This window comes from Vanessa atalanta, chromosome 5, assembly GCF_905147765.1.
Source record: "Vanessa atalanta chromosome 5, ilVanAtal1.2, whole genome shotgun sequence".
NCBI lineage: Eukaryota > Metazoa > Arthropoda > Insecta > Lepidoptera > Nymphalidae > Vanessa > Vanessa atalanta.
Genome location: NC_061875.1, coordinates 9956562 through 9983496, shown reverse-complemented (window position 1 = coordinate 9983496; position 26935 = coordinate 9956562). Strand labels below are relative to the sequence as shown.

The window sequence follows — 26935 nt, the reverse complement described above, 5'->3', positions numbered from 1 at the left end:
TGTGATGCCATCCCCGACACTTTTGAATCAGAGTGGATATTGGCTACCAATGATTTATGAAGTCTAAGTACTTTAGAGAAAGTAAATACTATAATATAATTCTTCGATAATCACTATAAATAAAGTCGTATTACCTCGTACTGATGAAATGTTTATATGGGGTTGTAATAATACAACTTCAGCCATTATTCAATCGTCAGCATATTTTTCAATTCGCTTATCTTAATTCAATTTAGGCTCGAGTTACACGTTCGAATATACGCAGAACCTTTGTTGGAAGGAAATACAACAGTTTTACAGTCGTAATTTAGCGAAGTGCGAAGTTCCGTCACATCGGGGGGTACGCGCATTCTCGGTTAGGTGTAAGAATATGCGCCCAGTGTTGTAGGCCTTGAATATTCCGCGGTGTTGCCACACGCAATAAATCGCAGGGAGTGATGGCGCGCTTTTTGTTGCGCGACATTTTTTCCCGCGCTAGTGCCGCATATATCACCGGCCGGTACGTAGTGACTTATGCGGTTGTCTCAAGTCCCGCTTAAAATAAACCGCGCCATTTTTTGAAAGGTATATTATTCCTTTTGTTTACTTTTTATTCGTACTTAATACTTTGTGCCTCCATCAGGTCTACATAAGAGACCGATATAATTTATTTTGTTGTTACTCTTTTAATGTCCGACAGTCCTTTACACGTTATGACTTAAAACCTGATTTGAAATCCAATTAATTTTACCTGCTCTCGACTTTTTCATGTCAAAAAACAGATATAAGGTTTAGTCTTGCGAAAAGAAAAATCGCCAAATAAATCCCACACTTTATAAGGACGTAGCAGATGGAAACGACGCGACCGCAATGCCGGTGAAGCGAAAACGCTTACAAAATAACTAAATCTTATGGGACTAAAAAGATCAATCGCAAACATTAATTGTATACAACAACGAGGCACCCTTGAAATCCAGACGATCAGGAACCGCAAATAAAACCGACCTATTAAATAAGGCAAGTCGGGGAGCGTTTTATAGGTACATTATCCGATGTCCTTTCTTCTGAAATGCGATTAAAATTGAATAGGTCCATATGTCGCCAGCAGCGGCCCCGTTGCGTCACAATCACATGGCCGGCTGCATTTTCAATTTGCCGCGAGATAAGCGCGAGTTTTGGACTTTTTCTGCGGAATGGCGGAATTGATCCGGTGACTTATGGCGAACGTAAGACGGACGGTCAATTGAGTCGGTTTCTAATTTAATTCAATGCTACTCGAAATGTATGCGATGTATTCATGTTCACTTGACCGTGAAATGTGTTAACTATAGACGTCTGGTCCTTCAGTCGATACAAGTAATGTCGGGTTTGTTTTATGTAAAACAAATAAAAAGCCATATTGAAATATCAATAAGTATTGATAATTTATTCGCAATTTTATTTAAAATACACAACTTCACAATGTTTCGTTTTAAAAACTAAAACTTTAGGTACGGGATATCGTTACAGGCTGTTCTGCGGTGATCGCTAATTTACATTTTTAATATTTTGAGTTTTTTTATTCTCTAAGGTCATTTACATTTTTATATTTACACATACTTTTTGATATTGAAACAATGATTTTAGGAAATGTCATTCATGTTTAAACATTTTATTTCTCGTAATGTCATCCCCCAAAAACAAAATTTCTCGATTAATTTATGGCCACACAATGTCTTATTTTTATAAAGTACAGCAATACAAATAATCCATGTAATGTTTTATAACAAATCAATATACATACAGTTAATCTGTTACAACCCAATCTTGTGACCTAAGTGTTCTTTAGTTAGACGAGAAACGTTTTGTGACAGTCGAAAATAATTGTTTCTCATATTGACAATGTTTTATCGTAAATTTATTTACAAAGTACGAGTTACATCTATCATATAAATTACTATTGCGTTTTAATAAAGACTACACGAATCGAATTTACAAAAGAAACATCTGGAATTTTTGAACACATCACAATTCCTATAGCGAACCGAACAGTTCAAATTAAATACAATATAAAAATAAAACAATCTATACAGGAACGGAATATAACTTAATAAGATATGTACAAATACACAATTTTTTTACGAAAGATACCTACTTATATATTTATATAAATCATCTAAGCGGACATAGTAATCTTATCTAATATTATAATACTGTACAATTTCGCTAGTTACTTCACCTTGTAAAAAGAACTTAGATCCGCGCCACACTTACCTACCGAATCGAGCAACCGGTAGCCGCTTCGAGTGTATACATATTTTGTAACACAATTTAAACTTTAATGTTTATTACAACTCACATTTTCACTGCTTACCTTTATTTATAAGTAAATCGATTTTGTCAATTTTTTCAAGTAACATACAGTTAAAGAAAAAACATTTCAACTTTAATTATCAATAGAAATTAAAAAGGAACTTTAATTTATCAATTGATCCACAATTAAAAAAACGGCAAAATCGATTTACGACGATCGATAAACTCGACATACCAAAAAGGTCAGTAGCAGTCGACTTAGGATCCGGTAGTTTAGAGTGATACGACTTATTATTCGTAGGGAACGAATCACGGTATATAAAAGACATTGGGATAACAACTGGTTTTAATCAGATATGTTTGATCAATTCATCAATCCGAGTTGATGTTTGGGTGTATAGCGCTTAGAAACATCAATTCTGTCACAGTCTTATAAATTAGTGTGATGTGTCGTAGTATTTGTGTTATTGATGACCTATCATGCTACAAGTGAAATCACAGTATCTATTTTGTGATGTATTTGTCCCAGGTCGCTCCTGGCGAGACGTACCTACATTTCCACCGTATTCGTGCTCTGGCTTGGTTGACTTATCACGTGTACTCGCTCCTCCAGCCCGTCTGTAAAGAAATCGTCTTGTTATCGTCTAGTTTACACGTAACTCATTAACATTTATAGAAAGATCATAGATCTGTCGTTACATAACAAAATTCTAAGGGTGAGCTATATTAGAGATATAAATTACTTACCATAGAATTTAGTTGCGCGAGGTGGTGGTGATGATAGGGATTATGCGATGTCGGTGGTGGGGCAAAGCCCTGATGTGGGGCTCCATACCAGTGCGACATGTGCGCCGCGGCGGGGTGCACCAGCCCTACTTGGTGTTGACCTATAGACATGGAAAAACGTTAATAGTTTGCTAATTGTATATTTATAAGTGTTTTAAGAATGGTAAATATTCAGCTTATCAAAAATGCTCCTATTATAACATTTTAAACATTTCCAAGACATAAATACATATTGATTATTATTAGTTTGTCAGGTAGACGTTGATATCGAACATAGAAAATGTTACTCATATCTTTAAATGTGACTTAGTTGTATTTAATCTATTTCAGTAAAAAAAGATGATGTTCCATATTTTTTTTATTTATTTGATGTAGCACTTATGCGAAGCATCAAGAGGTCAAATCTCGAATATTGAAAACAATTCATTCACAGCAATAAGTTTTATCGATTCTTACCGAAATCCATAGCCGATGGGAAGGCCGAACCACCAAAGCCTTTGGTGGCATCTCCGAGAGGCTTGATCATGTCTCCCATGACACCGCCCAGAGCGAGTGCGCACGCGCCTCCTCCACCCATTCCCATGCCACCCTTCTTCTTCTTGCTTTTACTGCTTAGCTTGCGATTTCTTGTTTGAATACCTTCTTTCTTCATAGTCAATGGCCGATTTACCTGCGAACAAAAAAGGTACATTTTTGAAACATTTTTTTTTAGCAGTAATATGATCAAGTATGTTTTTCCTGTCTCTGTCATTTGTTTTGTAAACAAAACAGTCCAATCAAATAATAATGATCTTAACCTGAAAAAAGGCATTAAAATTTAATTAGGCAAGTGCATTTGTCCTGTATCGTTGCATGTCATAAGTACTTACACCGTTATCTTAATATGTCTGCCTACAAAAGGAAATGCAAGTTCACCTACTCGGTAGCACGTAGGACATTCCTCGTTGAACCATGTTAACATGAGTTTAACAATCGTAGCAGCCTGACTCAGTTTTACCAACGCGTTCCAACTTTATTGCTTTGACATGACATTATAGCTGTATAAAAAACGTTTGCAAACTAATTTGGAATGCTAAGTAAGAAGTATAAAGGCGAGCCGAGACCATAAAATGGTATCACAATGGGCTGTGTGCGAATATTTAGCTGTTTGGTTGCCGAAGCCGACATGCGTGAAGTGGACCTACGACGCATCCTAATTACAGCAGCGTTGCACTTTGTGACTACATTTGTTGTTGGTGGGAAACTTGAGTTGCGTCATCACACATTCGTATGCCGAATTGCTAAGGATCGTGTTTATTAGTGGCATCGTACAACATTATCTGTTATTTTTTGTTGTTCATATGTAAGGGAATCACAATTTAAACAGCAGAACATGAACTCGAATCTTTGAGGGTTTCTATCAAAGTGTCTTATTTTGCAAATTTTACCCAATGGATTAAGTTATAAGTCGGATAAATTGCCGTTAACTTTGTAAGGAACTACACTTGATTTGATCAATTGTATCACTACTGGGAGAATGTTGCAATCTATGAATTTCAAACTCACACATATATATTACTAAATAGCATTTTCACATCTCATTCTGCTATGTAGCTTGATCTTCGCTCCTGATACGAGAGTAACCTTAGGTGAAGCTAAGTACATATCATTTAAATGCAAGGTATTCTTGAGAGCGCGAAGAAAGCACCGGCAGTTTTATTGTTTTGCGTGCGAATTGCACTTTCATATTTGAGCAATTCGCGGGTCAAGTATCTCGGTCACTTTCTGCATTGCATCGTTATTTCCAAGAAGCGTGCGTCACGACGGACGGACGGACGGACAATGAGTTATTCATCGCCTTCCATGGAACTTGGCGGCGGCATGTGGCCTAAACGCACGATTTCATTGCACCCGCGCCTGCCGCCGGCACCAGCTCATACGCATGACCTGATCTTATTTACGATTTTGGTGTAACGCGTGTGGCGCTAGCGAAACGAACATTAATCTTCCGATGACCATTGATATTAAAACGCCTAACATAAGAAAATGGTACTGAAATCTTCACGCAAACTCAACTGCCTCTTAAGTGAACCAACAATGCATATAAAAAGCAAATCGCACTAAGATCTACAACCAGACCATAAAAATGTCAGCAGGAAATCGCGCACGTGACCCATGGTCGTCAAACCCGCTTAATTAATGGACGGCGACGATACTCGTTTAGTAAAATATTTAAGATTATAAGTATTAAAATACGATCTAATGACATAAGAATCATTTATAAAATACGATTTTATCATATCAGCAGAGATGGTCTATAGGGGTATAACACGTGGATAATAATCGAATTGTGATATCCGATTCCGGTCAACACTACTGTTTTTTTATATGTGTACTTAAAATTCATCTCGTGTTCAGCAGTAAAGGAAAACATCGTACGGAAATCTGTTTATGTCGCATAACCTTCATTCGACTTCATTATCAAGCTTAAAATCTTCTCCTTAAAACATGAGGCCCTGTCATGGGGCCCTGTCTAAAAGTAGAGCATTCTTCATTTCTGTCTATAAGTAGAGTATTCATCATTTGTAACTTTCTTACTTTAAAATATGAATCTAGATAAAATAAATAAGCTTAAAATTTCAATTATATGATTTTCGCTTCAATTGGACACAAGTGCGTTTTTAATCTTCGACAATGGAAGGTCATTTAAACCGGCAAGTGCAGTAAAACCCTGCGTGCTAATTCCCAATGTCCCTAATACGTTCCTACGAATCGCCCACACATCACGACACTCGCATACCGCGCCGTCGCTGCTTGCAATTGAACCAATATAAAATGCATTAACATTAGCACTGCCGGCAGATTTAGCGCAGCGTAATTAGGTCATTGAGAAGCCTTCGGTGTGTTGGAAGCGAATGCATCAAATACATGGTTATAATACAGCCAAATGTATCATTAGACATAAACTACGAAAACGAACGGATCGCTAACTTTCCTGGATCCTTCCTTCGTTTAAAGAGGTACAATAATGCTCATATGAATTTAGTTGGAAATGTCAAAGTGTTCAAAGAAATAAATAGTACATCAAACAGGAAAATGTTCCCAAGTTCGCAATCGTCATACGTTGTTTGCATGCGAAATTCAGTCCCTTTTAAGGATTATAGTCCCATAACCGGCGCCGCGGAAGGCGTATCTGTACCTAAAATGGGTACCTAGGTGTACCCAAGTACAGTTAGTACTTAGATCTCAAGACATCCGCCATGTTGGAGCTGAATTGCTTAATAACTGGCCATTATGTCAGGTTAATTACATTGCCGTTCCCACTGAGACGATGCGCTCTGTATACATGAAGGCATTGCTGGCTTGTTGCATCCGACTTATACACAATATGTAAGCACCTACATACATACAACAACAATATAAAAGATAAAAGAATAAAATGCATAGTTAACTGTTTATGATAGGTCCAAACCTTGTTATGAGTACTAATTTAAAATATATTATTTATTAAATTTATCCCATTTACGTTCGAAATATTTGAATCGAGTAGGTAAACTTTTTTAATAAGTACGTAAGATGTTCTAATTTTTAAATTCCAAAACATTTTCTCCTATCATATAAAAAGCAGGCACTTAGCGTACAAAAACAATAACAATTACGAAGAGAAATATCTTGGTCATATGCTAGTGAATCCGTTTCCTTGCTAACGATACACGCACTTTGCATGCAACATTCCGCCTCTTTGTACGGCCGACCAAACGATATACATAAATCCTTATGCGATATAAATTCTTATTTCTACTATAGATAGAGATCATATTCGTGCAAGCATATTCGCTATCTACGTAATAGAAAAGTCTATATCAACATCACATTAACACACAATTCTGATATCAAAGGAATAGCAATAAAGGTTACTTTGGCTCCGATAATAATTGGTTGTATTGTGATGTCTTGTAAATTGAAGCTGGAAATATAATTTTCAATAGATAGCAGTTTTAATGCTTAGTGGAGGAAAAGCAGGTGAATGCTTCCATGTGGACGCATGTATGTACGTAATTCGATATTGTATTTCTTTATATACATTTATATTCTTTTTAGTTCAAAGTTTTCTGTAACTTATGATTCGCAATTTTTTGAGTTGTATGTAGTTTGACAATAAACGCTCATAATCAGGTAATTTGTCTGGATGATATTGAGCAACAAATATTCGACAGAAACATATTTGAAAAATTCATACACTTTTGTAGCTTTTACTAGTAGTTATTACTGCTGGAAGATATCTACTATTCACTCACCACCAACCAGTAATACAAAAATTTTATACATAGATTAAATAAGATATATTTAAGAAAAGAAAAGAGAAATATTAGTATTTAAAATTTAGCAACTTCATTGGTTTGACGTTGTTATTACCGAATACGAAAAACCATAATAATATTAAACAGTGTGGATATATCCCACGGAGGTAAAGTCCTTCTCTCTTCTTAAGATAGGTTTAGATCTTATCTCCACGCTACTCAAGTGAGCCACAGATTCTGCATGCAGTTTTCTTCATAAAATGTTAAACATGTGCATGATAAGTCACCGCTGCTTACCAGGATATTAAGGCGGGTTTAAATATTTCGGGTTTAGCTCGGTTCTTATAGAATATAAATGGTACAAAATATATTTAATATTGTAGCACTTATGTATAAACGTTCACAATCAAGTCGCTGAGCAATTACAAGGCGACGCGCGACGTCATGGCTCTATGGCGATGCCGTTAGGGTAGGATCGCGTGTGTAGTTCGCATTCACCTATATGTCGATCCTAGCCTTGCACTCCATCCTTAAATAACTCTTAACTAACAAACTTCTACAACACGAAGTTATTGTAATTCATTTCTCCGTCAAATATTTATTTTATGTTTAATTCGTAATGTTTAATTTCTATTTGATATCACTGTATTTTGTTGTAATTGTAGACATATTTTACTAAAAACGTAATTACTTATAACAAGCTCTCGTTACGTTCTGTACCGTGTTGTTAAATCAATTATAATGGCAGGATAAATTACCAACTTTACATCATTTCTGAATGACGGAACAATTTATATTAAAAAAAAAAAAATCGAAAAAAATACCAGTTCATTGTGAAAAATGTTTTCGAGCTTGTTTGCTGTGCGTGTGAATAATTACGTTAGGTTTCTAGCGTACGTGCTATCTGTTCCCATCTGGCCACAGCCGCCATAAAACCACTCAAATGGGAAAATAACAGGCTCACATACAATGCCATGGAAAATGCGGCCCCCGATGCGCATAATTTTTCCGACAGCTAGAAAGCTTTATACTCACGTCCGTGTGTAATTAAAGCGGTATTACGAATGTTTTACTGAGCTACAACGAAACAAAGGAAAATCGATATGGATACTTGCACTTAGTTCGTTTACATTTGATATTCAATCCAATTAATAATTATAGCACTCAACTATTATAACATGATAACTATTTTAACCCACAATACTTTAACAACGAATAGTGAGATTCTTCAAATTTGTTATATCGCCGTAGATTTATTATAAATTATATTTAATACAAACACAATACGCGGTTAACTGGTTGGTTCAAAGTGAATTGTAACGAATATTCGAACTTAAATTTCAGTCGGTCAAACAAAAGAACAAACATAAAACGAAATTCGGTACCGTTCCAAATGTTCCAATTGTCGCAACAAAACCAGAACAAAATGGAATGCAACAGACACGAAGCGAGAGAAATTGTACAAACTCCGCTTAGCTGTAAATCAATCGATAAAGATCAGATAAATTAGACAGGCGTACCAGTGCACGACAAACCTTAAGAATTAGCAACCAATTACACAACAAAAAATGTACACCCATTATCAAGCAAAAAACCGCCTTAAATGGCTTTATTGAAACTGATCGCTGTCACGTGCGACTTTTGTTTTTGTCGGATAATAGCCCATTGATGTCGATGTTTACCTAAATAACGATTGCAATTACCATTATAATGGAACCGACCATCTTTCGTAATAACTATCATAGTATTCGTAGCGAAGCCTGTCAAAGACGAAAACTTATGTACATATTTATAATTCGTTTAATTCACAAGATAACATTAAAAATATAATCAAGTTAATACTTCCCGATTAATCTTGCATGTTTGTCTACGCCCCGAGTCTATGAGTTAATTTATTTTAATAGGATATATAACATAAATGCCTATAAAATAATGCACTGCTAGCATTTGCTACCTCATTGGTCTCTATCTAGTTTATAAGGCTGCACAGAATCAGATTGTATTGTTTTGTTTCTGTTAATAAAATTTTCGGGCTGCTACCTAAGTTTGGTAGTAGTCAGTCAAACACTAATACTTCCCATGCCTCGGAAGTCATGTAACATGCGTGAACTCACTCTAGTTGTGTCAGATCAATGTTCCTTTGGTGGAAACCACAGGTGCATTCTTATGATTTCACCTGTGATCTATACATATTTGTTTACTATAATATCGCCGCAATTAGCTTTTCTCCGTTAAGAATATCCGCCTTGACCGAAATCGATCAGGTGTACATCATTAATATGACATAAATTATAATAAAGCTACCTTTATATTTAACTTGACCCTAATTACCGTAATTAGAAACGTTGTACTTTTATTTAATTTTCAAATTAAATTAAAAAAATAGTTATGCCCTATTTTAGGACATGCTCTATCAACCTTCGAAGCTTTCACGTGACGGACTAACACATATCTTTACTTGATGGTAGAGCTTTTTGCAAACCTGTCTGGGTAGCTGAAACTCAAACTTAAACTCGAACTAATAACGGCATAGCTTTGCCTATATCATTAAAAAATCCAAACTCACAAACTCGTATGTTAGTAAGTCGTCGTTTGAAAATATCAACTGAAAGGACATTATTATCTTTACAGAAGTTCAAAAAAGAACACTATTTGTTTGCTTGAACACAATTCTCATGAACATCACTGAATTATAATGTAACTCAATTCTGGTCAAAGTGTTTTGAATAAATATAGAATCGGCATCAGTTTCATAAATCGAACATTGATTAATCCAGCAATGATTATGTACAAAACTATTGAATAAATCACTAGAAGTGCGGATTTGGAGTTCATAACGCTACGTTGCTCTACTACTGGGACTATCCAAAAATTCAGAAACATCATGCGGTTTTCATGAGATCTACTAGTCACGTTCACGGTTCTCGATTGAAAATTTTCCAATAACAGTTAAATTTCAAAACCGTATTCAACGTTACGTTATAAAATTAAACATATCACACCAAATTTTTATTCCTGTAAACAATACATTATATATTAATCTTGCTGTTTCAGATCTAAAGAGATCTGATGCTAAATAGCTTTACACATAAAGTCTACTTGTTATTGTAGGCAAAACGTCGACGTCGCGTGTGCGTATGTTTTTATTAATAGATAATTCAAACTCATAACATGTTACAAGAAATGACTAGATCGACTTACAATAGATATAAATCGTGTGAACTGCTAACACCTATAAATTGCAAGATATAATAGACTCGTAACCGCCTACGAATTCACTTGCCTTATACGTTTAATTATTATATCAATGCTAGTAATATCAGTAAAAACTAACGCATATGGGAACTCTTTTTACAGGCGACCTTAATTGTTATATCAATGCACATACTTTTTGCCGCATTGTTAGAGCTTTGTAACACTATAATCGAGATAAATTGTTTCTTAGAAGATGTATATTAGAAAGTCTTGTTGAATATTTATAAAATATTGGTAACTCGCATCATTTCCTAACACTACTAATAAACGATTAAAGAAAAAATAAACATTAAACTACCAGTTTTGTTTAGATATTCTATTGTACTAATTTAATATTAATTATTTATTTAAAAGGTGTAACAACATCACACATATTAAACACTTATAGATAAAAAAAATCTGTGTTCTAAGAAGTTCATTTACCATTCTTAGAACACAGATATACAGATAATAGTATCTCGTACAGTACAATATACTTTTTGAAATTTTATTCCCTCTGCTTTTTTTTAAATATTAAAAATAATTGAACTTCTTCAAAGTAGTCCTTTTTTATTTTGATTGAGCGTAATTTTTCGAGATTGAAACTAGTGCTCATCTATACACTGTGAATTATGCCACACAACATTATACGTGTAATTGACGTATTTTACCTAGTTTTGTAGCCTGTGGATTGGTTCTTAGGTGAACTTTGTTTGTAATAAAAAATCCTCAAGATAATAAAATTCCGAGTTCAAGGTCATACAATTGGTACATGTTAAGAAGTTAATGATCCTGATATACCATCGTGAATACTTGGAAGCAAAACAAATATAGAAACATTACAAAAAGAGTCTGCCATCTGATCCAATCAGTGGAGTGTCGAAAGTTGCAATTAAAGGGCGAAATGGTCGAGGACGGATGAAATGTGGCGTGGAGACAAAATAAACGAGCTATGCAATTGCCCGCGACGATGCCCACACGCAACTTCGTACGGAGAAATAAGTACATGAAGATGGTACAATTCGGAAATTATTCGTATTATTATAATAATTCTTATTTCATAAAATAAAGCTTTAAAACCAAAAATTATGCCACTTTTATTAGGTTTCGTCACCAGCACGAAAAGTGAACATTTTATTGAGTTTTGATCCACGTAAAATCATAGGTAACGTTAAATATATTTTTATAAATAGACTTCAAACAGTCGTACATTGAACAATTTTTCCAGCGATAAAAAAGTCAAACATCCAATTTCCTCACACCACATAATCGTATCGAATGATTGACTCTTTTAACCAATTCTAAATAAGACTCAACAGCAGTTATGTTTCAGTTTTATAAAAATAACGTAAGCTAAAAATATTTCGTTGAAAGTTTTTTTGTTTAAGCGACTTTTTTATTTGATATTAAAAAAACTGTGGCGCCTTGGGTAAGTTTCAGCTGGGATAATGTACCGCGTGAGTGAAACCCAACCAACTGTTAAAAGAAAGGGTTCAAGATGTTATAGTACAAGGGCTATTTAACTTATAGGCTGATTTTTAAGGTAGAGACAAAAAAGACATATATTTAAACATTTACATGGTACATATTCCGTCATAGATTGTCAATCGTAACTAAATAAAAAAAAGTAATCATTAAAATTTTTGTTACAACATTGATATTGAAAAACTATTTTCTTTGTATTAATATAAAACATCGAATATATTTTACAATAAATGTAAAATATTAAATATACAATAAAGATATCGTGAAAAAACATATTTCTTTTTTCGGTAGAACTAAGGTATGTTATATAATATATATGTTTTCTGAAACACAAATTTGTTTAGGTGGTTTATTAAAGGAAGGATATTTTAGCGTTGTCAGTGAATTAGTTCCGCGTTGTTAGCGCAGCAATCGAGCTTACTGGCGCCTGCGCAGCGCGCCTTCCATCTAATGCCATTGAAGGCGCCATTTCATTAAGAAGAATTTATAAAAACCAAGACACATTTTCATTAAGAAATACAAAAAACTGTTTACTATTAATATTTTTATTTATCCTACCATAAACAGGTTTGTTATTTTTTGCAATATTCGTGGGATTTAGAGTTTTTAAATGGTGTTTATTTTTACCTTTAATTGTAAGGCCTGTGTCTAGCAGCGCGACCTTAAAGATTTTGTTGAGTTACTTACTATTATTTTTATTTTTGAATAATAAAATTTGCTCGTTAAGGCTGGTTTTACTGGATTTTATAGTGCTTCTTAAAATCTTCTATAACGATGTAACTAATAGGTCGCTATATTTATTAATATTATGGTCTGATCGCTACATTTTAACGTTTACGCTAAAAGTTTCTGAGTATAAAATTTAAGTTTATTGGTGATATTTTGTATAAAATTTATTTAATAGGTAAACCCGTAATACAAGGTCTCATATGTTACTTTGAAATGTTGCAAATTTTTTATTCATGTTTTAAGCTAGTTTAGATCCATTTAATAGTATCTTCCTTTTCTATATTTTGGTTGTCTAACTAGCTCTGCTGCTTTATCGAGATCCTGCGTTAAAATTTTGATTAAGTGCAGTAAATGTAAAGTTTTTCTGCCAATAAATCTCAGTTACTGGCCGGAGATTAAATTTTGACATTCCCGTGCTTTGCAAAACTTATAAAGCCGCTGGCCCCGCGCTCCAACTTTTTTGCGATAGTCCCAAATTATGAGAATAATAGAATAGATTAATATAAATATGAAGAATTAAGTATATCATAATATTAGGTTAAATCATCTACAAATTACTTTTTAATATGAATTTATATGATAACAGCAAAATTTTATCAAGTCTTGTCGATATCGACTATAAGTTATCACTATGCTCGTCACTATTTCAAAATTTAGAACAAATAAATGCGAAATATTTACGATATCCTTTATCAATATAAGACACCCCGAGAATCGTTAATTGACAATTGGTACTGTGATTGCAATAAGCAATATTTCATAATTAAGGATGTGCCTCGAGAGATGTCGACGAAGCACCAACTGAGTGTTTGATGTACGCGCATGATTAAAATAAATACTCCGGGCAGTAGTCGGACAGCTGCTACTCCGGGGGATAATTGAAAATACGATTTATAAACCCGCCAAATTTATCGATAACTGCGATTTATAGCGGGCGCAACCTTACGTATGTTATGACAACTTGTATAACAGCTATCTTGTTAGGGGATTCTTTTTATTAAAATCATATTTAAATTCGGAAAATATATATCAAACAGGTTCTCCTCATTCAACGAAATACATAATTAGTTTGAAATTTTCTATCACCAAAATTAAATTACGTCATAGACTACACACCTTTAAATACTATTTCTTCGTATTCAAAAATCGCTTAGTTATATGTACGAAACTGTAAAATAAAACTATTATTTAAATTATAGTTATTTCTTTAGTACTTACTATATGGATTCATTAAATATGATCACAAAAAAAAAAACATTATTTTTTACCTACATCGTAAAGAAAGCATTTTATAGTTTTGTATACATTTCTAGTAATCAAAATATTTTGACAGAATCTTCTGCAAATGTATACATTTGCTGAAGCGAAATCAAACGTAAATATCAAATACTACATCTAAGATTTTTACATTGATAAGAATATTGATTCATGTTTTATCGTCCCCGCGTATCTTAAACCGTTTAGGAACGTGACTGATTTTATACGTGTGTTTTGTGTAGTATGGAAACATCTTAATATCAATAATAATAAAATAACAAAACAAGTAAAGCTTTTAATTATTACTCTCTGATATTTTTACCGATGTATATTAGAACCAAACAATATTATTTCGAATAGTGTTACTTACTAACTTTGAATGGTGAGTGGCCCAGTGTAAATAAAGGCACTTGAACCGGCTATACGCGTAGACGATCACTTACCATTAGATTGCATAGACACTTACTGGTCTGCCTTCGTAAAATAATTTAAGCTATCCTTATATCAAATGTATTTATTAGATATTAGGACTTCGGAATAAGCTAAAATCTCCGCTAAAGAATCCACGGAAATAAACTAGTAAACCTATTTATAATAATGACAATCTCATTATTTTACAATTGTTTTTACAATGTTGTAAATTACAATCATTTTCAACACCAATATTTATGATTGGATTTCCTTCCGCATTGAATAAATTATAAGTAAATCTTTTATGTCAAGTCTTCATTTCACGATTGACTTTATCATCTCGACGAATACTGCTTCTCTAACTATAGTAGCCCTATACCTGTCATGGTTCTTGGGGTGCAAGTTTGAAATAAACTACTCCATAAAATTGTTTAAATATTTGTGAATTACGTCGATCCTTTTTTAGTCCAGAAAGGCGAATCTAAAGTAATGTCAGTCTTAAAAATGTTGTCTATACGACGCCTTTGCCCTTTGTCATAGCTATTTATGAAATTACGAAAATGATGAGCTAAATCGGACGAACGAAATTCTGAAGTATAAAATCACTGTTTCAATACAAGATTCATCCCAACCGGAATCTCTCAATCTTGCTGTTGAAGACAAATCTGCTATCACAATGCCACGCGCACCTTAATAAACTTTGTATAATTTTTACAAGAACATGACCATAGTTAACAATAATTAAGAGTCCGAATGACCGTTTCGAATAAAACAAAAATAATGGCGACTTTATTTTTGACTTATCAAATGTTAATTAGTTCTCGCTATCGATACTAGTGTTCATATCGCGGAAACAGATCGTAAATTAAGTTGATTTGTTAAGTTAAATATTACGACCGGCTTGCAACATTTTTAATTACACTTGAATTTCATTAAATATTTCTCCCTAAACGATTTACTGACACGACTCGTAACCAACGCGGTATGTAAACGAGGTTTACTTAAAATAATAACTTATTATATATTCGATATTATACAAACGGAAGTAATTCATTTGACGCGAATATGAAGTGAAGCTACTTGTTGGACGTTGCTTGTAAAATTATTACTAGCTTTTTGTACGGAAGCAGATATCTTTGCGAGTATATTGAAATTTTACATGAACACGCTGTCTAACACGTAATTACATACTATAAGCAGGGAAAAATCATTAACCACACAGCACTTCGTGTATCGCAATGAAGATGGCGCTACTAGTTCTAAAGGCTCAGATCTCAAAAACAATTATGGAAAACAATAAATTATTTGTTTCGCCCGTGGCATCGAACCCGGTCCAATTAGATGTCGACTCCGTCCTCAGTAAATCTCATACGGCTACCATGCTACCCTAATTCATACGCAGCCGCCGACGAGCGATCATAACTGTCGACATCGACACAAACTTTAACAGTTTCTCGCCTTATCGATAACTCAGCTTCGCAGCACTCATTCTGCGACTCGTTGATTTCATTCCATACACGAGATTTATTGTTACGCAGAGAATTTACTCGCATAAAGCTATGTCAGATATATTAGTAACGTCTTCACATCTATGACAAAATATTTATTCTACAAGGCGAGAAAGTGCAAATAATTATGCACACCAAAGCTATTAATACTTTATTCATTTAAATTAATTAAAATGATCTACTTAATTATTACACATTCCAGTTCCTTTCGTTTTTTATGACATTAACTGCAAATCATTTAATTAAGAGTCAGCTGCTGCTTTATAGCGATATATCAAAAATTTATAACTAAAATAAATAATTAGTTACAAAGCGATATTTTTACTACAATTTAGTGTTTTGTTAATGTAATCATGTCGCTCTTGGTCAGAAATTGTAAATGGGCCGGCGGCGCGTGCGCATGTGAGACGCACCTGCTCCTAAGACCCCAGTAATTATTCTACCACTTATTATATGATTATAAGGCTTTTTTGGTGCTTTCAATCAAATTACACCTTGGCCTGGCCACTTTGAACGAATGAGATGTCATAAAGTTTTTTTTTATACCGTTATTACGTACCTACGACGGTTTCGTGGTAACGGTGTAAAACGGTGCCACAATTATTGTTTCGGCTCTTTGAGGTTATCGATCGACGACACCTTTGCTCCATTATTATTATTATAAGTAAGTTAAGAAAGCTGAGTGACATAACTCAAGCTAAGTGCTAAGAATTAGAGTTAAAATTTTTATTATATAAGTAATGTACATTTAAAGAAAAATATACTTTAAAAAAAATTAAGTAAGAACATAAACTATTTTATCTACCAGTAAATTTATCTTACAATATTATTGGATTCTTAATAATGATCTTTAAAAGTGGCTTTTATAAAAAACGATCTCAAAGCCACCACAGAGATAGTTCGAAAGTCAGCCGTGATTAAACGTCTAAGCTCGCATAAATAGAATAGCAAAGTATCGACGCGATTTTAGAACGGACTGTCACTGAGATCGCATGATAACGTTATGGCTCCATTCTAAAATTGCGCTCATGAAAACACGCAGTTTTGCCGCCGAGCGCATCGATCCTGTGATAAGCGGGCATAAATAAATAATTAGACGGAGAGCTGAGGAAGTCGAGGGGAATACGGGGTGAGGGAGGAGAGAGGGGGTATTCGGATAGTTCTTAGATAGTATCTCCCGCAACCGCGCTTTGTGTCAAACGTCAGATGTTTATCTATAAGATGTTTACAGATGTACCGGAGGGGACCGGCCCGAATCTCTGGTGAACGCAATCGACCGACACTCTAATATGCTTGATATCCGAGTTAATTACCTGTGCTCTACCCACGTCCGTGGTATGTGAGCTATGACGCGTATAGGAAGTATTATATTCGGTTTATGAAACGGGTTAATGTAAAAATTAAAATAATACCTGTCTATGTACTAAGAATCTACGAAATAAATGTGGCGGCATGCATATAGCGCGAATAATAAAAACCAATCAAAAACTTAGTTCAATGTTTCTACGATCAAGTACTAAATCTGTATTCTTTTACAACTTTTCCAAGAACCAGAGTTTGAAATGACGCCATAGTAACTTACTCCTAGGGAAATATTGGTCTATAAATTCTTAAAATAAACTTTGATTCGAAACATATCAATAAACTAGCTGTTCTAACCAAAATAGCATGATGACATGGAGCATGAAACAATATAATTTTGACCTGTCCCCAACGGAAGGTTATTCCTATGAGCGTAGATCACGCTAGATGTCGCAGATATCGTGGACGCGTGCCAGATCAGCGATCATCTCCTTCGGCGGCTCAACGCCTAATTACTACATTTGAAGATGTTTCATCTGTTCCACTACTTTATATATTTAAAAAATATTATGTAAAAAACGTATGTAAGATACCTTTAACAATTGATTTGATAACTACACCCAAATGAAATTAGTACGATTGAATCTCTTCTATTACATAAATTTAAGATTACTTTTATGTTTCAAACGACATGTTCAATGAAAAATAATAACAAATAAATTGTAATATGTACCGGAAGTAATTTCAAATTCTAGAAGTTTATTAATAAATTCCGGTAATAATAAAATGAATAGTATAGCATAATAAAGTATAATAGCGAAATTGGCCATTGCACAAATCTCTTTGCAGCAACCAGAGTGTAATTGTTTTGTAGAAGGACACGCGTATCGCGCAAACGATCAGTCGACTAACTGCAGCTGCCTCTATGTTCCTTTTTTAAAAAGCCCGCTAAATTCATTTTAAAAACACATTTGAAAAACCAAGAGTATAAAACAAAATTTATCTATTTAGTACTTTTGAAATAAAATTATATGTAATAAATTTAGTAAAACTATCATAATTGTTTAAATTATAAATAAGTAGTTGTCTAAATATAACATACAATTATTTATTAAATTTTACAACCGTAATAGCAGTCAAAATTATTTAAGACTAGTATAAATGTATTTTGTAAAAAAATTGTTCTAGAATATAATTATTCTAAATTTAAGGTGTAAATAAATAGTTTCGTAAAGATAGATCGCACAATGAACTTTAAAAGTTCCTTAACATGAATATATTTAAAGCGTTCTCGTGAAGAGAAACGGCTCAGTTTCCCAAATATATTACAAAGACAATAAATCAGCTGGGAATCGCTCGCTAAACAGAATGGGAGGCTCATGAATAAAAACATGCTATTTAGCGCTACACACCATGCCTTCCAGTATACAGAAAACGGTTTTATTTGAAAGCCAGGTGTTCGAAAATTAACTCTAAGAAACGGTGTCAAGTATCAGAATTGCATATAAACTTTATAGGAGCTATTACCGTTGTGCTTTGTACGGCAGTTCTACGCAAACGCATTTCCGGCCGAACGCTGCCGGGAAAAAGCCATTTAAAACAAAAAAGAAAAAAAATGGTAACGCGCCGCGCGCCGCGCTCGGACACTTCCGGTGGGCGCCATTTTTTCTGTATTGCCAACAGATAAAATCTTTCCAGCCTACTGCGCAAACGCCCATTAAAGCACATTTTTGTTTTACACGAAGATAAATTTGGCAAATTTTGATCCATACTATTTTGTCATTATTATATAGTTAACATAGTACTTGTAATAAAAAATAATTACCATATCAGTTTTTAGCATCAGCGACTAAAATTAAACAGTACAGCAACATAATTAGGAGTGAACGACATTTTGCACTGCCACAAAATTCAACGGTCGAATCTATGTAAATGGGATCGCTGTTCGATGTTGAATATTCAAATTGATGTCATTATAACATTCGCCCAAACGTGCTGCCCGTTTGGCCACCAGCCAGTTGCATGTGTAATGTAATGTAATGAGTAAATTAAACGCTCTTTTTATCTTTGCCGCTATTCATAAACTGGTTCAATAACCAGCATTAATAAAATGTACAAATATTACTGAAAATACTTTATAATATTTATAACGTAGGAACAATCATTAAAGCATAATAAAAACTTCGTCATCTAAAGTGCTATAAAAAAACCAAGGGATCACTTTATATTTATAAATCTACATTTAAATCTAATGCAAAAGAAAAACAGAAGAAAAAACAGTGACTGTCAGATTCCCTCGGATGTTGGCTGAACAAAACAGCACTTTAGACGAAATAAAAAAAGACTAGGAGAGCGTTCTCAATTCAAAAATTGAATTGATCGCCCCATTGTATTCGAAATGTATCATTTGAGCTGTTATTATGGGCGCTCTCTCTCTAGCTTCAATGCAACCTGGTAATCCAATACTTTTGTATGGAAGGCACTTAACGTTACGATCTAGTTACGAAACGGCTGATGTGTAGTTAGAACTTAATTTGTTTAGTATTTTATCGTAAAATATATAAGGATGGGTTTGTTGCAGAGCTTGTTAATAATACTAGTTATTTATTGTGCAATTTGTTCTGTATACTTCTAAATTGTAATATCATTTCGCCTGATATTGGTACAATAAAGTTTGCTCAATGTTCCATGCAAAACATTATTAGTTCCCATGATAAAAACATAGTAATTAAAGTGTAGTTGTTTTATCGGGGAAATATCGTTAAATGGCATGGTAACGGAAGATGCCAAAAAACTGGATTACATAATCGAATATTTAAAAGGTTTTTACAAAAAAGTATAAGTCACAAAAAGCTAATCGTGTATAAATCGAAGGAAGTACCGAATAAACGAGCGTGATAAATTAAATAAACAAATTCATAAAAAGCCACAGACAGACGGGTAGGCTCTTTGTTGCGTATTGCGGTTGCCTTGTTAAAGAAATTTATTATTTATGACTAATATTTTAAGGTTCAGTTTACCTTGATAATTTATACACAAATTTACTGGGCTTTCAGATTGCTAGAATCGAACCCACGCACCTTCGATAATCCTATTAACTACTATTGTGGTTGCCCAAATAAATAATTTATTTTAGATTACATTCAATTGGAACCCACAGAGCTTTTAAATAGAATTACTTTTAGTAATAATTTCTTGTCAATTAGTTCAAAATAACTGCGGAGACACACACATTATTATTGAAATTACATAAAATTGTAAAATAACTAAAACACGTGTCACTTTATTAATTTTATTATAATATACTATCTCAAATAAAAATAATTTGTTTTAAACTTTACTAAGGTAACATTTATTTTATAATAAGGATAAAATTTTCTCGAATAAGACTTGAAAGTCATCATTCATTTCTTTACAAGAATGTTTCCCATATCAATCAAGTCAACAAACAAGCAATGTATCACAAAGGGCCAATAAAATGTTTTTATTAAAAACAATAATACAAGAGTACGTTTAGTGAGACCGAAGGAGCATGATCGTTGCTTTTGTAACAGTATAATGTTTGTGAGGGCAATTTTAGCGGTCCCAATTGTAGCATAAGAGGCGTGTTTTGAGTAAACACTCATGTTTAGAGAGGTGTAGTTAACATTAATAGTTTTGATACTTAAAACTAACTTTGAAATACCGTATTTTATTTTGAATGATTGTTAAGAATATTGTATTATTAAGTTCTTAATGTTTAAGATACAACTACCGACAAGGTAAAAAAGTAATTTAATATATGTTAGTGTAATAGTTTTTAAGTTAATTTAAATTGATACCATACCATTTATTACGGCCACTTTCTAATTGTCATTATAAAAATGTATCTTGTCAGTTTTCCGTAAGCTACGACCCAGAATGTGGGTTCCAGCGAAATAACTTATTATTAAGATTAAGTAAGTTATAAATTAATTTGGATATTTGACAAACATTTTGATACATTGAAATATTTTTAGATGTATTATCTAAAATTTCGTATATAGTATCAAGAACTGCTAGTTACGGTGTAGGCGGCTGGTGACGGAGGTGCATCACAATAGGCCCGTGCGTTATTGTATGAATTGCGTTTTTTGAGTGAAATCGATCACGAGCTCCGGCCCCGACATTATACTGTATTTATTTACGCATTGTTACAAAATGTCTCTTTAGTGTGCCGATCTTTTAAATGTATTTTATTTTGTAAGGAGGCCAACGGTACATAATGAACACATTCTATTGAAATTTAAATTAAGAACATATAATTAAAATTGTGCTATATTTGTTTTATTGTTAATTTTGTATCTCCACAGACATTTTGTCCGTGCCTTTGGTTTTATCGTAACTTTACTTCATATTTGTTTTATTTTTATATATTTTTATAAATGTGTGTACATTCCTTGCTCTAAATATAAAACCATATAACATAACTTGGCATTTTTGGCCTGTACCAACAAACCATTTTTTGCAATATAAGAAATACTTAACTAACCTAAATTTTTCTGGTAAAATAAATATGTGTAAGTTAAAAACGCAGTCGATATATGATATAGCTAATTGTCATCGTGCCTACAGCTGATTAGTTTCATTAGTACGGTCGTAATCCTCCGTAATCAAAATGCAAATAAATGCACATTTCAATAAATTGTCGGTAACGTGAAGACATTTATCTTGCAAACGGATTCAACTTGTTTCCACGAAACTAGATTCTCACATTTTTATGTATGATTGATAAATGAGCTCGCTTCGAAGGCCAAGAGGCCAACGAATGTTTACAAGATATCTATAAATATGTATGAGAAGGCGTTCCTTACGTCTTGACATCGCTACTGGTTCGTTCCTTATTGTGCTCCTGTCATTATACCTTCAACTTCTGAAGTAGCAACCTCCTTTGTCGCTCTTAACGAATAATTAGACCAAACAGTATTGTCGCTTGGATACTTGCAGCGGCAATAAAGTATACATTACAACAAAAAATCTCAAGTATTTGTAGGGTCGCTTTGAATGTTAATTCTCGTCATTGTAACGTTCCATTCCGTTACGTTTGTTCTTTTTCGAATGTATAGCAGAGCGAACGCGTAAGGGCGTTCCGAATACGGGGTTGTGAGAGTCGTGAGAATTGATTTTAGCAGTAACAAAAACAGTTACTTGTACGAATACTTGGAATAAGTTTGAGTGCCGTAACATTGGCTTACGAAAAGGTCAAACCTGCCTTAAAAAGTGGAGTGAAATACATATCTACTTAAAACACTAACAACTAAAATATTGTAACATAAAGTTCAACATTTAAATCTTGCAACTCGTGGAATAAAAAAAATAGTATAGTCGTGATGTTTCATAACCACAAAGTATTAGCAATGTCATCAGAATCATTCGTTTTAACTTGACACAATTGTATGGGTATTATGACACATTACTCCCTGTAGGGTGCGACTGGACCCCAAGCAGGCGACACCGAGATTCAGTCAAATCATCCTGAGGGATTACTGGCCCTTGGGAGAAATGATGGAGGGGACTTAATATTTTGTTAATACTTTTAAATCATATTTATTGAAGCATTTACAAAGTGTATTTTTTAACAATTCAGTCATTTGTCGTCAATTAATTTACTTATACAAAATATTAACTGAAAAAAATTCTAATCATTCATTCAATTATTAAAATTGTTTATCTCGGAACTAAAGCGAATCGGCAAAAGAAACTCAAACATTTTTTTTTTTTTTAAATTTGGTTTAAAAATCAGATAACAATATTATTTTTTGAGTATTAGCATGGAGATAATCGTTTCATCTCTAATGACATTTAGCAGAAAAATGTTTATTAACAATTAAAATAAAATACAAAATTTGAGGATTTTCTTTTGTAAAAGTGTAGCTGTTGTGATGAGTAGGAATTACTGAACAAGTATTCGGGTAACGAATTAATAAGTTCAAAATTGTATTTTCAGAGCATGTAGGTACTGAAATGCATTCTATACATGAGGAACACATAAAGTGACGTGTATGGATTAGAGAAAACGGATGATATATGTTCCACCAGTGTATATCCACCACTAGACGCTTTTGTTATCCGCCCAGTCTTCGTAATCATTACAACTACAGAGTGAGAAATCAACGTTCGTAAGATATGCGTAGTTTGTCGACGATCTACAAAACAGATATTTTTGTGTAGATATTAATATTTTATTTATACAATAAATATTGAATGACTTACATTGTGTAGTTTATAGTAGAGTCCGCAAGCATTGCACACCGGCTCCCCGTTCTGGTTACGTCGCCAGAGTGTCGTGGTTGTCGTCTTACAGTTTGCACATGATGTACCCGCTCGTCTCGCAGCACTTTGCAACGACTGAAAATATGAAAAAATATCTTAATAATTGTTAAATTGAAATTTATATTAAAATCTGCAACACGGCGACATCTGAAGCCGCTTCTGTTGTAATGTTCTAAAAATGAATCCGTGTTAGACACATGATAAGTACCATGACTATAATACTACTACATACTGTATCAACTGTAAATTAATAGGTATCGCTTAAAATAATAAGACGTTTACACGTTTTAAGTTTTTATTGTTAGATTAAAATAGTCATAATAAATAAAATATTAAATATTAAGACACATGCAAATTGCCAAACGTATTAAATATAAAACAATCGCCATACGACAAAAGCACGCCGAGGAACAAGTCGAGTAACAAAAAGTAACATTTGAACATGAAGTCGAAAAAGCGAGTAGCTATCGTCGGCCCTTCTTACGCACCTGCCCATTACTACACGTCAATCAAACAAAAAATATCCACGGCATGCGGTGGCCGTTTTATACAGTCCACAAAAGTGCCTCACTCAATTAAAAATGCATTCGTCCTAAACCGACACGAAAATAAAACGAGTCGCACAATCCGACTCATAATAAATCCATTAATTTGTCATGTCATTTATCGAACAAAAAGTATTGAGGTCGTAAAATATTACCAACGAACTATTCGGAACGTCGACTCCGATCGATTCTCGGTAACTAGAATCGAATACTACCAAGATTATCGTGACCGCACCGGCGTATTGTCCATTTTAATATTGTAAGTGACTGTATCGTTCTCGAGTAAGTACTGACGAGCTCGAAAAATCAATAATAATACCTTAACAACTTATGTTATTTATTCTATTCTGAATGACTATTAATGTTCTCGTTGTGAATACAATTTTAATAACACAATAATCGTGACAATCATAAAATATGTCTGTAGTACGTTCAATATTAATATATGCGGGCAATGCAAATGGCAAGTTAATCCTGTTTAAAAATAATCTCATAAATTAAATTATAACTACAAAAATAATGAAATAAAAATTTGTTTATAAGTAGTTGTACACGTCAGTACGGGTGAATATTGGGATACCTAAATATTAAATGGTTTGCGTCAAGATTCGCCTCGTCATGGCATCTTCTTTGTGCTTGAATGAGATTAGAGCTCGCCATATTAGCCGAGCCAACAACCGAAACTGTTTCTTCCTATCGAAGAATGACTTAAGTACAATCGATTGCACTCCAAAAACAACATATTAAAATAGTCTTCCGACGCTAGCAACTTTACAACCTAACTCTCGCATAAAACGGGACAAAAATTATGTCTAGGGTTTATGACTCAATTACGCGAAACCGATTTTATAATCTGTAGATAAGATTTTCTCATCAAGCTATAACACCCGCTGCATCACACTGGTCCCAGGGGGACGCCGTCTGAATCGGAGGGGTACGGGCTAAGCCGATTACAGAAGTCAACCGCTCGTGGGGGCGCTTTTATTTCCATGGAAAAACGGCTGTTTAGTCGTAATTTTATGACCGAATTACTTTCGCTCCTCAAACAGTGAAACGGTTGAAAAACATCGTAAATTTTATAGATTAAATTATTCTTATTTGGCTTACCCCGAGGTCTCAGTGAAAGCTTCGGTCGTAATCAAACTTGGAACACTTCACATTCCTTAGTGGGATGAATAAAATCCTAAGCACGCGGACACTTGTACCCGACACCGAAGAGTTTTATTAATTGTTAAACCCATTTCACTGTCAACAGCATTCCATCGCGATCGATATCGCGCAGGTTTCTAAAAATAACTATCAAACAGAAGACACGCCGACAAAGACAAAAAATGCTATACACAAACAAACAGGGTAAATTCAGTGCATATTGTTATGGTAGTACTTTAATTTTCAGTGTAGTGTAAACTCAAAGGAGCGGGCGCAATGACAAAATCAGGGCTGCTTTTGTGCTGTGACACGAACAAAAACAGCTCTATTGTTGTCATTTTGGACCGAATTATCTGATTATAACAGACGTAACTGTCCTCAGAAGTGGACAATTTGAGCAAATTGCCAATTTAGATTTAAGAGTTTTTAAAACCAATTTTCTTTATCAAATATAACAAATTAAATATGAATCGTTTCATTAGTCAATGAACACACGTTTAATAATTAGCAACGAATACGCCAAACGGATTATCACCATTCCAACTCACTCAAAGTCTAATTCAATAAGCTACCCACATTAAAAACATATTTCTATAAAGGCCAGCCCTCCCCGCTTTCTCGCGATCCAATCAGCCTTATCTTCCCCGACCCTACTGCAAACACCTCCTAATCAAATCAAATCACAGCCTCCGTCTTCCCTAATCTATCCGCCTATCTACACTCAAACATAAAATTATATTACAAAAAGGGATGGTTACCTACAGCCCCTCATATATTTGCAAACACTGGCAAAATTTAACCCATCGGAAGCGTCCCTGTACTACATCCATATAACTTCGTAGCCGGAAAACACAAACCTACTTGTCTACACACAGACAAACCTCTTTCGAGCACATCATGCACACATACCCGCGTATCAGCATATCTACGTCATCTAGATCCCACTATGAGAACCCCAAGGGGGAGGCAATCCATTTACCGTAGACCTCTCTATACTGGAATTTCTTTCTTAAATAAATTTGCCGAAAGATCATAATCGCATAGCAAGAGCACTGTTTTTAAAGGTTTACACGGCCCCTAGCAGTGAAAGCGCGGAATCGATGTAGCCTTTACCCCTCGCCCCGCACCAGTTTTTCCGGCGTTCCGTCCTTATCAGACCGAAGCGATTAGATAAAGAGAGATAGAGCGTGAAAATAAAGATTTTCATCGTGTTCACTCACACCGAGCTAGTTTCAGCTGAACAATAATATAGCGGTCGTTTTACATGTGTGCTGTGTAGGTATTAAGGGTTTGTGTTGTTTTAAACGAGGGGTGCTTGATATAAAGGCTGTACCTTTAAATTATTAGGTAAGTAAAATTGTAATAAAAACGTCGTTCCTTTTAATAAACCTAGCAAATACTCAAGAACTAAACGAAAACTATTTTAAATACATATAGTTTTTAAATCCATATTGACACCATTTACTGTAGTATTTATTATTTTATTAATATATATTTCATTATTATTTAGAAAACTGAAAACATTGCATTGGCTTTTATGGACATGACAAGAAAAAATGAAATGACTCAACAATCATCAGATTACTTTACATTTTCCCAGATAGCAACGATAATAAAATTCAATCTAATTGCTCAATATTACGTCAATAAAAATGACAGCTGGGCGAGGTAGTTTGATAAGAGTATG

The 26935-nt window shown here is 34.0% G+C and overlaps 1 protein-coding gene across 3 annotated transcripts in view; it reads right to left on the bottom strand.

Annotated features, from left to right (window-relative positions):
* Positions 1-2463: 2463 nt before the first annotated feature.
* The window catches only part of LOC125063897 (GATA-binding factor C-like), an 81372-nt gene continuing 56900 nt past the window's right edge, over positions 2464-26935 (bottom strand). For all 3 annotated transcript variants that reach the window (XM_047670585.1, XM_047670587.1, XM_047670586.1), the window contains 4 exons: positions 23495-23629; positions 3514-3727; positions 3019-3158; positions 2464-2889 (listed from right to left, as the gene is read on the bottom strand). In XM_047670585.1, coding sequence (XP_047526541.1) covers positions 2863-2889; positions 3019-3158; positions 3514-3727; positions 23495-23629 — 516 coding nt within the window. In that variant the 3' untranslated portion in view covers positions 2464-2862. The remainder of the gene's footprint in view (positions 2890-3018; positions 3159-3513; positions 3728-23494; positions 23630-26935) is intronic.